The sequence below is a fragment of the Heterodontus francisci genome, chromosome 45 (assembly GCF_036365525.1).
Source record: "Heterodontus francisci isolate sHetFra1 chromosome 45, sHetFra1.hap1, whole genome shotgun sequence".
NCBI lineage: Eukaryota > Metazoa > Chordata > Chondrichthyes > Heterodontiformes > Heterodontidae > Heterodontus > Heterodontus francisci.
The window spans coordinates 1,451,081-1,465,077 of record NC_090415.1 but is presented as its reverse complement, the minus strand read 5'-3'; the positions used below and the strand labels follow the sequence as shown (position 1 = coordinate 1,465,077).

The window sequence follows — 13,997 nt, the reverse complement described above, 5'->3', positions numbered from 1 at the left end:
CCCTCCCTCCTTCGCTCTGCTGCCCCTCCTCACTATGTACAGCACGCCGTCTCCCTATTCCAATGACCCACAACCCTCCAGTTAACACCCCCCGCCCTTTCCAGTATAACACGCCCTCCCTGCTCCTCAATAACGCTCACACCACCCCATCCCACCACCCCCCCACCGCCACCCTGTTCACTGCGCCCCCTGTTCAACACTCCACACCTCTCTGTTTAACTCTCACTCTGTTTCTGTGCCCAGGTCTCTTGGTGGAAAACTGCGTATTGGACTGGCGGAACAGTCTGTCCTGGCAGCAATTGCACAGGCTGTGTGCCTCACTCCACCCCAGCAAGGTAAACTTCACAGTCAATCCTGTACCTGCTAGCAGGACAGAGCAGTAACGTCGAGTAAGCAGGGTCTGGGGGACAGAGTGACTCCGGGTAAGCGGGGTCTGGGGGACAGAGTGACTCTGGGTAAGCAGGGTCTGGGGGACAGAGTGACTCTGGGTAAGCAGGGTCTGGGGGACAGAGTGACTCTGGATAAGCAGGGTCTGGGGGACAGAGTGACTCTGGGTAAGCGGGGTCTGGGGGACAGAGTGACTCTGGGTAAGCGAGGTCAGGGGGACAGAGTGACTCTGGGTAAACGGGGTCTGAGGGACAGAGTAACTCTGGGTAAGCGGGGTCTGAGGGACAGAGTGACTCTGGGTAAGTGGGGTCTGGGGGACAGAGTGACTCTGGGTAAGCGGGGTCTGGGGGACAGAGTGACTCTGGGTAAGCGGGGTCTGGGGGACAGAGTGACTCTGGGTAAGCGGGGTCTGGGGGACAGAGTGACTCTGGGTAAGCGAGGTCTGGGGGACAGAGTGACTCTGGGTAAGTGGGGTCTGGGGGACAGAGTGACTCTGGGTAAGCGGGGTCTGGGGGACAGAGTGACTCTGGGTAAGCGGGGTCTGGGGGACAGAGTAACTCTGGGTAAGCGAGGTCTGAGGGACAGAGTGACTCCGGGTAAGTGGGGTCTGGGGGACAGAGTAACTCTGGGTAAGCGGGGTCTGGGGGACAGAGTGACTCTGGGTAAGCGGGGTCTGGGGGACAGAGTGACTCTGGGTAAGCGGGGTCTGGGGGACAGAGTGACTCTGGGTAAGCGGGGTTTGGGGGACAGAGTGACTCTGGGTAAGCGGGGTCTGGGGGACAGAGTGACTCTGGGTAAGCGAGGTCTGAGGGACAGAGTGACTCTGGGAAAGCACGGTCTGAGGGACAGAGTTACTCTGGGTAAGCGAGGTCTGGGGGACAGAGTGACTCTGGGTAAGCGGGGTCTGGGGGACAGAGTGACTCTGGGTAAGCGGGGTCTGGGGGACAGAGTGACTCTGGGTAAGCGGGGTCTGGGGGACAGAGTGACTCTGGGTAAGCGAGGTCTGGGGGACAGAGTGACTCTGGGTAAGCGGGGTCTGGGGGACAGAGTGACTCTGGGTAAGCGAGGTCAGGGGGACAGAGTGACACTGGGTAAGCACGGTCTGAGGGACAGAGTGACTGGGTAAGCGAGGTCTGGGGGACAGAGTGACTCTGGGTAAGCGGGGTCTGGGGGACAGAGTGACTCTGGGTAAGCGAGGTCTGGGGGACAGAGTGACTCTGGGAAAGCGAGGTCTGGGGGACAGAGTGACTGGGTAAGCGAGGTCTGGGGGACAGAGTGACTCTGGGTAAGCGGGGTCTGGGGGACAGAGTGACTCTGGGTAAGCGAGGTCTGGGGGACAGAGTGACTGGGTAAGCGAGGTCTGGGGGACAGAGTGACTCTGGGTAAGCGAGGTCTGGGGGACAGAGTGACTCTGGGTAAGCGGGGTCTGGGGGACAGAGTGACTCTGGGTAAGCGGGGTCTGGGGGACAGAGTGACTCTGGGTAAGCGAGGTCTGGGGGACAGAGTGACTGGGTAAGCGGGGTCTGGGGGACAGAGTGACTCTGGGTAAGCGAGGTCTGGGGGACAGAGTGACTCTGGGTAAGCGAGGTCTGGGGGACAGAGTGACTCTGGGTAAGCGGGGTCTGGGGGACAGAGTGACTCTGGGTAAGCGAGGTCTGGGGGACAGAGTGACTCTGGGTAAGCGAGGTCTGGGGGACAGAGTGACTCTGGGTAAGCGAGGTCTGGGGGACAGAGTGACTCTGGGTAAGCGAGGTCTGGGGGACAGAGTGACTCTGGGTAAGCGGGGTCTGGGGGACAGAGTGACTCTGGGTAAGCGAGGTCTGGGGGACAGAGTGACTCTGGGTAAGCGGGGTCTGGGGGACAGAGTGACTCTGGGTAAGCGAGGTCTGGGGGACAGAGTGACTCTGGGTAAGCGAGGTCTGGGGGACAGAGTGACTGGGTAAGCGGGGTCTGGGGGACAGAGTGACTCTGGGTAAGCGGGGTCTGGGGGACAGAGTGACTGGGTAAGCGGGGTCTGGGGGACAGAGTGACTCTGGTAAGCGGGGTCTGAGGGACAGAGTGACTGGGTAAGCGGGGTCTGGGGGACAGAGTGACTCTGGGTAAGCGGGGTCTGAGGGACAGAGTGACTCTGGGTAAGCGGGGTCTGGGGGACAGAGTGACTCTGGGTAAACGGGGTCTGGGGGACAGAGTGACTCTGGGTAAGCGGGGTCTGGGGGACAGAGTGACTCTGGGTGGGGTCTGGGGGACAGAGTGACTCTGGGTAAGCGGGGGTCTGGGGGACAGAGTGACTCTGGGTAAGCGGGGTCTGGGGGACAGAGTGACTCTGGGTAAGCGGGGTCTGAGGGACAGAGTGACTCTGGGTAAACGGGGGTCTGGGGGACAGAGTGACTCTGGGTAAGTGGGGTCTGGGGGGACAGATTGTCGCCGGTGTGAGCGGTTGGGTGTTTGTGGGTCAGTCTCTCTGTCCCTGTACTTGTTGCTGTGATTGGAGGGTGCTAAGTGAGGCCTTTGTCTGGGGTGCAGATTTTCCCGAAATTCTGGATGCTGGGAAAGGAATGTCAGCCGAGAGTCGTAAGTCCTGGATCGAACAGAAGGCCCTCATTCTCAAACAGACTTACTGGTGAGTGCAGAGACTCCGAACTCCTTCCTGTCCCCTTGTCATCCTCTCCCACTCTCACATACCCGTGTGTTTAGAGACTCTAAACTCCTTCCTGTCCCCTTGTCATCCTCTTCCCACTCTCACATACCCGTGTTTGTAGAGACTCTGAACTCCTTCCTGTCCCCTTGTCATCCTCTCCCACTCTCACATACCCGTGTTTGTAGAGACTCTGAACTCCTTCCTGTCCCCTTGTCATCCTCTCCCACTCTCACATACCCGTGTTTGTAGAGACTCTGAACTCCTTCCTGTCCCCTTGTCATCCTCTCCCACTCTCACATAACCGTGTGTTTAGAGACTCTGAACTCCTTCCTGTCCCCTTGTCATCCTCTCCCACTCTCACATACCCGTGTTTGTCGAGACTCCGAACTCCTTCCTGTCTCCTTGTCATCCTCTCCCACTCTCACATACCCGTGTGTTTAGAGACTCTGAACTCCTTCCTGTCTCCTTGTCATCCTCTCCCACTCTCACATACCCGTGTGTTTAGAGACTCTGAACTCCTTCCTGTCCCCTTGTCATCCTCTCCCACTCTCACATACCCGTGTTTGTCGAGACTCCGAACTCCTTCCTGTCCCCTTGTCATCCTCTCCCACTCTCACATACCCGTGTGTTTAGAGACTCTGAACTCCTTCCTGTCCCACTTGTCATCCTCTCCCACTCTCACATACCCGTGTTTGTCGAGACTCCGAACTCCTTCCTGTCCCCTTGTCATCCTCTCCCACTCTCACATACCCGTGTGTTTAGAGACTCTGAACTCCTTCCTGTCCCCTTGTCATCCTCTCCCACTCTCACATACCCGTGTTTGTAGAGACTCTGAACTCCTTCCTGTCCCCTTGTCATCCTCTCCCACTCTCACATACCCGTGTTTGTAGAGACTCTGAACTCCTTCCTGTCCCCTTGTCATCCTCTCCCACTCTCACATACCCGTGTTTGTAGAGACTCTGAACTCCTTCCTGTCCCCTTGTCATCCTCTCCCACTCTCACATACCCGTGTTTGTAGAGACTCTGAACTCCTTCCTGTCCCCTTGTCATCCTCTCCCACTCTCACATACCCGTGTGTTTAGAGACTCTTGAACTCCTTCCTGTCCCCTTGTCATCCTCTCCCACTCTCACATACCCGTGTGTTTAGAGACTCTGACTCCTTGTCGACTCTCCTGTCCCCTTGTCATCCTCTCCCACTCTCACATACCCGTGTTTGTCGAGACTCTGAACTCCTTCCTGTCCCCCTTGTCATCCTCACCCACTCTCACATACCTGTGTGTTTAGAGACTCTGAACTCCTTCCTGTCCCCTTGTCATCCTCTCCCACTTCTCACATACCCGTGTTTGTAGAGACTCTGAACTCCTTCCTGTCCCCTTGTCATCCTCTCCCACTCTCACATACCTTTTGTCAGGGTCGCACGCTGACCCCGCTGTCTTTTATTTGACCCTGTGTCAGGGTCGCACGCTGACCCCGCTGTCTTTTATTTGACCCTGTGTCAGGGTCGCACGCTGACCCCGCTGTCTTTTATTTGACTCTGCCTTCGGGGTCATTTCCTAATCCTGCTTTGTTATATTTACCCGGACCCAGGATCACGCACTGATCCCACTGTCTGTTTTCCAGTGAGTTGCCAAATTTTGATATGATCATCCCAGTCCTGATGAAAGAAGGAATCGACAGCCTTCCACAGCACTGCCGACTGACACCAGGTAACCGGAGTCCCCAGGACAAAGTGACAGCGGGTACCCAGAGTCGGGAGGACAGAGTGTGAGTGGGGTTTCATAAGCTGCTGAACTGCAGTGATCCCAGTGTGAGTGGGGTTTAATGAGCTGTGTTGATCTGCAGTGATCCCAGTGTGAGTGGGGTTTAATGAGCTGTGTTGATCTGCAGTGATCCCAGTGTGAGTGGGGTTTAATGAGCTGTGTTGATCTGCAGTGATCCCAGTGTGAGTGGGGTTTAATGAGCTGTGTTGATCTGCAGTGATCCCAGTGTGAGTGGGGTTTAATGAGCTGTGTTGATCTGCAGTGATCCCAGTGTGAGTGGGGTTTAATGAGCTGTGTTGATCTGCAGTGAACCCAGTGTGAGTGGGGTTTAATGAGCTGTGTTGATCTGCAGTGATCCCAGTGTGAGTGGGGTTTAATGAGCTGTGTTGATCTGCAGTGATCCCAGTGTGAGTGGGGTTTAATGAGCTGTGTTGATCTGCAGGAATTCCCCTGAAACCGATGCTTGCCCACCCAACCAAGGGGATTGGAGATGTGATGAAGAGATTCGACGAGGCTGCCTTCACTTGCGAGTATAAATACGATGGGGAGCGAGCACAGGTAGGATCACTTTTCCCTGAACTCTTCCACTTCCCTCGACACTGATCACCCGATCGCCAAATCGCCCAGCACCGAAACCCCGATCACCCAGCACTGAGCCCTGACACTGAATCCTCGATCCCCCGACACTGATCGCCCTTTGTTGTTAGGGGTGTGTTGTGATCCCTATGTTTGTATTTCACAGTCTCTCCCCATGTGTGTCAGGGTCTGGGTATGTTGGTAGGGGTCGGGAGTATTGGGGACCAGATGTGGGTATTTCACAGTCTCCCCCCATGTGTGTCAGGGACTGGGTATGTTGGTAGGGGTCAGGAGTATTGGGGACCAGATGTGGGTATTTCACAGTCTCCCCCCATGTGTGTCAGGGACTGGGTATGTTGGTAGGGGTCAGGAGTATTGGGGACCCGATGTGGGTATTTCACAGTCTCTCCCCATGTGTGTCAGGGTCTGGGTATGTTGGTAGGGGTCAGGAGTATTGGGGACCCGATGTGGGTATTTCACAGTCTCTCCCCATGTGTGTCAGGGTCTGGGTATGTTGGTAGGGTTCGGGAGTATTGGGGACCAGATGTGGGTATTTCGCAGTCTCTTCCCATGTGTGTCAGGGTCTGGGTATGTTGGTAGGGGTCGGGAGTATTGGGGACCCGATGTGGGTATTTCACAGTCTCTCCCCATGTGTGTCAGGGTCTGGGTATGTTGGTAGGGGTCAGGAGTATTGGGGACCCGATGTGGGTATTTCACAGTCTCTCCCCATGTGTGTCAGGGTCTGGGTATGTTGGTAGGGTTCGGGAGTATTGGGGACCAGATGTGGGTATTTCGCAGTCTCTTCCCATGTGTGTCAGGGTCTGGGTATGTTGGTAGGGGTCGGGAGTATTGGGGACCCGATGTGGGTATTTCACAGTCTCCCCCCATGTGTGTCAGGGTCTGGGTATGTTGGTAGGGTTCGGGAGTATTGGGGACCAGATGTGGGTATTTCACAGTCTCCCCCCATGTGTGTCAGGGTCTGGGTATGTTGGTAGGGGTCAGGAGTATTGGGGACCCGATGTGGGTATTTCACAGTCTCTCCCCATGTGTGTCAGGGTCTGGGTATGTTGGTAGGGGTCAGGAGTATTGGGGACCCGATGTGGGTATTTCACAGTCTCTCCCCATGTGTGTCAGGGTCTGGGTATGTTAGAAACATAGAAAAAATAGGAGCAGGAGTTACCCTTTATCCTTAGACAGTGACCCCTGGTCCTGGACTCCCCCGCCATCGGGAACATCCTTCCTGCATCTAGTCTGTCCAGTCCTGTTAGAATTTTATAGGTTTCTGTGAGATCCCCTCTCATTCTTCTGAACTCTAGCAAATACAAGCCGAATTGACCCAAACTCTCTCCATACATCTGTCCTAGAGTAATAGTCGTACAGCATAGAAACAGGCCCTTCGGCCCACCGCGTCCATGCCGAACATAATGCCTGTCTATACGAATCCCACCTGCCTGCATTAATTCCATATCCCTCTATGCCTTGCTCATTCAAGTACGTGTCCAGATGCCTCTTAAATGTCGCTACTGTTCCTGTCTCCACCACCACCTCTGGCAGCTCATTCCAGATACCCACTATTCTTTGTGTGAAAAATTTACCCCTTTGATCCCCTTTAAACCTCCTCCCTCTCACCTTAAATCTATGCCCTCTAGTTTTAGTCACCCCTACCATGAGAAACAGACTCTGGCTATCTACCCTATCTATGCTTCTCATAATTTTATATACTTTTATCATTTCCCCTCAGCCTCCTTCGCTCCAGCGAAAACAGACCCAGCCTATCCAATCTCTCTTTATAACTCAAGCCCTCCAAACCAGGCAACATCCTGGTGAATCTTTTCTGCACCCTCTCTAGCTTAATCACATCTTTCCTGTAGTGCGGCGACCAGAACTGCACACAGTACTCCAAATGCGGCCCAACCAACGTTATGTACAACTGTAACATGACGTCCCTACTCTCGTACTCAATGCCTCGGCCGATGAAGGCAAGCATGCCATACGCCTTCTTCGCTACCCTGTCTACCTGTGTTGCCACCTTCAGGGTACTATGTACTTGCACCCCAAGATCTCTCTGCTCAACACCACTCCCCAGGGCCCTGCCATTCATTGTATATGTCCTGCCCTGGTTTAACTTCCCAAAATGCATCACTTCACACTTGTCTGCATTAAATTCCATTTGCCAATCCCTTGCCCACTTTCCCAGTTGATCTATATCCTGTTGGAACCTTAGACAACCTTCTTCACTGTCCACTATACCACCAATTTTGCCGTCATCTGCAAACTTACTAATCATGCCCCTTACATTCACATCCAAGTCATTAATATATATGACAAACAACAGAGAGCCCAGCACCGATCCCTGTGGCACACCACTGGTCACTGGCCTCCAATCTGAAAAACAACCCTCCTCTACCACCCTCTACCTCCTATCACCAAGCCAATTTTGTATCCAATTTGCTAGCTCACCCTGGATCCAATGTGTTTGAACCTTCTGGACCAGCCTACCATGTGGGACCTTGTCAAAGGCCTTACTAAAGTCCATGTCGACAACATCCATCGTCCTGCCATCGTCAATCCTCTTGGTCACATCCTCGAAAAACTCAATCAAATTCGTGAGACATGATTTCCCACACACAAAGCCATGCTGACTATCCCTAATCAGACCATGCCTTTCCAAATGCATATAAATCCTGTCTCTCAGAATCCCTTCCAATACCTTTCCCACCACTGATGTAAGGCTCACCGGCCTGTAGTTCCCTGGCTTATCCCTGCTGCCCTTCTCAAATAAAGGCACAACATTCGCTATCCTCCAGTCTTCCGGTACCTCACCCATGGCGAACGATGGTACAAAATTGGGTGGCGCAGTGGTTAGCACCGCAGCCTCACAGCTCCAGCGACCCGGGTTCAATTCTGGGTACTGCCTGTGTGGAGTTTGCAAGTTTTCCCTGTGTCTGCGTGGGTTTACTCCGGGTGCTCCGGTTTCCTCCCACAAGCCAAAGACTTGCAGGTTGATAGGTAAATTGGCCATTATAAATAGCCCCTAGTATAGGTAGGTAGTAGGGAAATATAGGGACAGGTGGGGATGTGGTAGAAATATGGGATTAGTGTAGGATTAGTATAAATGGGTGGTTGATGGTCGGCACAGACTCGGTGGGCCAAAGGGCCTGTTTCAATGCTGTATCTCTAAACTAAACTAAACTAAAAATCTCTGCCAGGGCCCAGCAATCTCCTCCCTTGCTTCCCATAGCATCCTAGGATGCACCTAGTCAGGCCCTGGGGATTTATCCACCTTAATGCACTTCAAAACTTCCAACACTTCCTCCTTTGTAATGTTGATATGCTCCAGGATATCGCTGTTCCCTCCCTTGAACTCACTAGCTTCCATGACCTTCTCCACGGTAAATACAGATGAGAAATATTCATTTAAGACCTCGCCCATTTCCCGTGGCTCCACACATAGATTGCCACACTGATCCTTAAGGAGACCTACTCTCTCCCTCGCTACCCTTTTATTCTTAATATACTTATCGAATCTTTTAGGATTCTCCTTTATCTTATCTGCCAGGGAAATCTCACGGCCCCTTTTCGCCCTCCTAATTTCCTCCTTAAGTGTACACCTACATCCTCTATACTCCTCGAGGGACTCGCTCGATCCCAGCTGCCTATACCTGACATATGCCTCCTTCTTTGTCCTGACCAGACCCTCAATATCCCTCATCAACCAAGCTTCCCTAAACTTGCCAGCCTTGCCCTTCCATTTAACAGGAACATGCTGGCCCCGAACTCTTCCTATCTCACTTATAAAAGCCTCCCACTTGCCAGACGTCCCTTTACCTGTAAACAGCCATTTGACTTTTGAGAGTCCCTGTCTGATGCCGTCGAAATTAGCCTTCCCCCAATTTCAGACTTCAACCTGAGGACCAGTCCTGTCCTTTTCCATAACTATCTTGAAGCTAATGGAGTTATGGTCATTGGTCCCAAAGTGCTCCCCCACTGGCACATCAACCACCTGCCCAGCCTCATTTCCTAAGAGGAGGTCGAGTGTAGCCCCTTCTCTAGTAGGGCCATCCACATGCTGCTTCAGAAAGCTATCCTGGACACACTAACCAAATTCTTCCCCATTTGATCCCTTAGCACTAAGGCAGTCCCAGTCAATATTCGGGAAGTTAAAATCACCTACTATTACAACCCTATAATTCCGACACCTATCTGTGATTTCCCTATATCTATGCTCCTCCACTTCCCTCTGACTATTGGGGGGCCTATAGTATAATCCCATCAAAGTGATCACCCCTTTCTTATTTCTAAGTTCTACCCATATGGCCTTGCTGGACATTCCTCCCGGGATATCCTCTCTAAGTACTGCCGTGATGTCCTCCCTAATCAATAGTGCAACTCCCCCTCCTCTCTTACCTCCACCTTTGTCATACCGGAAGGATTGGTACCCTGGAACATTGAGTTGCCAGTCCTGCCCATCCCTCAACCACGTTTCCCCAATAGCTATAATATCACAATCCCATGTACCGATCCATGCTCTGAGTTCATCTGCCTTACCTGTAAGGCTTCTTGCATTAAAGTAAATGCAGTTTAGCCTACCAGACCTTCCACGCTCCCTGTCCTGTCCTTGTCCGGCCTGCCTGCTGGACTTGCTTGCTTTAACATCCTGCCATCCCAGGAATCAGTCTGGTGAACCTTCGCTGCACTCCCTCCATAGCAAGAACAAACTCAGAGAAGGAGACCAAAACTGCACACACTACTCTAGATTTGGTCTCATCAAGACCTTGTATAATTGCAGCAAGACATCCTTGCTCCTGTATTCGAATCCTCTCGCTATGAAGGCCAACATACCATTTACGTTCATAACTGCTTGCTTACTTTCAGCAACTGGTGCACAAGGAACCCAGGTCTCGCTGCACCTCCCCCTTTCCCAATCTATCACTATTCAGATAATCTGCCTTTCTGTTTTTGCCACCAAAGTGGATAACCTCACATTTATCCACATTATACTGCATCTGCCATGTATTTGTCCACTCACTCGACCTGTCCAAATCACACTGGAGCTTCTCTGCATCCTCCTCACAGCTCACACTCCCACCCAGCTTTGTGTCGTCTGCAAACTTGGATATATTACATCTACTTCCCTCATCTATATCATTAATATGTATCGTGAATAGCTGGGGTCCTAGCACTGATCCCTGCGGTACCCCACTAGTCACTGCCTGCCACTTGGAAAAAGACCTGTTTATTCCTACTCTTTGTTTCCTGTCTGCCAACCAGTTCTCTATCCATGTCAGTACCTTACCCCCAATCCCATGTGCTTTAATTTTGCACGCTAATCTCTTCTGTGGGACCTTATCGAAAACCTTCTGAAAGTCCAAATACACCACATCCACTGGTTCTCCCTTATCTATTCTACTGGTTACCTCCTCAAAAAATTCCAGTCGATTTGTCAAGCATGATTTCCCTTTTGTAAATCCATGTTGACTTTGTCCGATCCTGTCATTGTTTTTCAAGTGCTCTTTTATAATGGACTGTCGCATTTTCTCCACGACTGATGTCAGGCTAACCGGTCTATAATTCCTTGTTTTCTCTCTGCCTCCTTTTTTAAATAATGGGGTGACATTAGCTACCCTCCAATCCATTGAAACTGTTTCAGAGTCTATTGAATTTTGAAAAATGACCAGCAATGCATCTACTATTTCTAGGGCCACTTCCTTAAGTACTCTGAGATGTAGATTATCAGACCCTGGGGACTTATCGGCCTTCAATCCCATCAATTTCCCTAACACCATTTCCCTACTAATACTGATTTAATACAGTGTCTCCTTCTCACTAGACCCTGTGTTCCCCAACATTTCTGGGCGGTAATTTGTGTCCTCCTATATGAAGACAGAACATAAGTATGTATTTAATTGGTCTGCCATTTCTTTGTTTCCCATTATAAATTCCCCAGTTTCTGACTGTAAGGGGCCCACATTTGTCTTCACCAATCTTTTACTCTTCACATATCTATAGAAGCTTTTACAGTCAGTTTTTATGTTCTCTACAAGCTTACTTTCATACTCTATTTTCCCCTTAACTAATCCCTTTGTCCTCCTTTGCTGAACTCTAAACTGCTCCCAATCCTCAGGTTTGCTGCTTCTTCTGGCCATTTTATATTTCTCCTCCTTGGATCTAATAATATCGCTAATTTCTTTTGTAAGCCACGGTTGAGCCACCGGTTCCTCTCAGTCACGCCTCAAGATGTCAGACTCTCGGTGTGTCGGTTGCAAGTATTGGGGACCTGCTTCACGATTGGTGGGATACTGGTCCATGTATCGGGCTTTGCTTTGCCCTCAGTCGAATGGGATCCTTGCCCCAATGTGAGAAAGTGTTTGAATGCTACCTTCAGGTCTATTCTCAGCAATGGTCCTTCTCACTCACAGATTCACATTCTGGAGACAGGAGACATTCATATTTACAGCCGGAATCAGGAGAACAACACCTCCAAATACCCCGACATCATCAGCAGACTCCACAAGGTGCAGTAACTGATAATATCCAACATCAGCAGCAGACATACAAGATGTGTTAATGATACATAGTGTGGAGAGCAGATACAAATCAGTTAAACACTGTCAGAGAGAGAAAGAGAGAACAAAAGGCTGAGGGGGGACATGATTGAGGTATACAAAATTATGAGGAACATGGATAGGATAGATAGGAAGAAACTTTTTCCCTTAGCGGAGGGATCAATAACCAGGGGGCATAGATTTAAGATAAGGGGCAGGAGGTTTGGAGGGGATTTGAGGAAAACACTTTTCATCAGAGGGTGGTTGTAATCTGGAACACACTGACTGAAGGGGTGAAAGAGGCCGGAACCCTCACAACATTTAACAAGTATTTTGATGAGCACTTGAAATGCCATAGCAAACAAGGCTACAGGCCAAGTTGTGGAAAATAGGAATAGAATAGTTAGGTGCTTGATGGCTGGCACGGACACGGTGGGCAAAAGGGCCTGTTTCTGTGCTGGATAACTCTATGACTATGTGAGAGAGGATACAGATCATTAGAATACTGTCAGAGAGAGGATACAGATCAGTTAAATACTGTCAGAGAGAGAGAGAGAGGATACAGATCAGTTAAATACTGTCAAGAGAGAGAGGATACAGATCAGTTAAATACTGTCAGAGAGAGAGAGAGAGGATACAGATCAGTTAAATACTGTCAGAGAGAGAATATACAGATCAGTTAAATACTGTCAGAGAGAGAGAGAGGATACAGGTCAGTTAAATACTGTCAGAGAGAGAGAGAGAAGATACAGATCAGTTAAATACTGTCAGGGAGAGAGAGAGGATACAGATCAGTTAAATACTGTCAGGGAGAGAGAGAGGAGACAGATCAGTTAAATACTGTCAGGGAGAGAGAGAGAGGATACAGATCAGTTAAATACTGTCAGGGAGAGAGAGAGGATACAGATAGTTAAATACTGTCAGAGAGAGAGAGAGGATACAGATCAGTTAAATACTGTCAGAGAGAGAGGATACAGATCAGTTAAATACTGTCAGAGAGAGAGAGAGAAGATGCAGATCAGTTAAATACTGTCAGAGAGAGAATATACAGATCAGTTAAATACTGTCAGAGAGAGAGGATACAGATCAGTTAAATACTGTCAGAGAGAGAGGATACAGATCAGTTAAATACTGTCAGAGAGAGAGGATACAGATCAGTTAAATACTGTCAGAGAGAGAGGATACAGATCAGTTAAATACTGTCAGAGAGAGAGAGAGAAGATACAGATCAGTTAAATACTGTCAGAGAGAGAGAGAATATACAGATCAGTTAAATACTGTCAGAGAGAGAATATACAGATCAGTTAAATACTGTCAGAGAGAGAGAGAGGATACAGATCAGTTAAATACTGTCAGAGAGAGAGGATACAGATCAGTTAAATACTGTCAGAGAGAGAGGATACAGATCAGTTAAATACTGTCAGAGAGAGAGGATACTGATCAGTTAAATACTGTCAGATAGAGAGAGAGGATACAGATCAGTTAAATACTGTCAGAGAGAGAGAGAGGATACAGATCAGTTAAATACTGTCAGAGAGAGAGAGGATACAGATCAATTAAATACTGTCAGGGAGAGAGAGAGGATACAGATCAGTTAAATACTGTCAGGGAGAGAGAGAAGATACAGATCAGTTAAATACTGTCGGAGAGCGAGAGGATACAGATCAGTTAAATACTGTCAGGGAGAGAGAGAGAGGATACAGATCAGTTAAATACTGTCAGGGAGAGAGAGAAGATACAGATCAGTTAAATACTGTCAGGGAGAGAGAGAAGATACAGATCAGTTATATACTGTCGGAGAGCGAGAGGATACAGATCAGTTAAATACTGTCAGGGAGAGAGAGAAGATACAGATCAGTTAAATACTGTCGGAGAGCGAGAGGATACAGATCAGTTAAATACTGTCAGAGAGAGAGAGGATACAGATCAATTAAATACTGTCAGGGAGAGAGAGAGGATACAGATCAGTTAAATACTGTCAGGGAGAGAGAGAAGATACAGATCAGTTATATACTGTCGGAGAGCGAGAGGATACAGATCAGTTAAATACTGTCAGAGAGAGGTTACAGATCAGTTAAATACTGTCAGGGA

At 49.9% G+C, this 13,997-nt stretch overlaps 1 protein-coding gene across 1 annotated transcript in view; it reads left to right on the top strand.

Moving 5' to 3' along the window:
- The first annotated feature begins 250 nt into the window (after window positions 1-250).
- Window positions 251-13,997, top strand: part of LOC137356173 (DNA ligase 1-like) — a 55,153-nt gene continuing 41,406 nt past the window's right edge. The window contains 5 exon segments of the mRNA XM_068022008.1: window positions 251-335; window positions 2,911-3,007; window positions 4,646-4,731; window positions 5,228-5,343; window positions 11,781-11,876. Of these exon segments, the coding sequence (XP_067878109.1) occupies window positions 2,943-3,007; window positions 4,646-4,731; window positions 5,228-5,343; window positions 11,781-11,876 (363 nt within the window). The 5' untranslated portion in view covers window positions 251-335; window positions 2,911-2,942.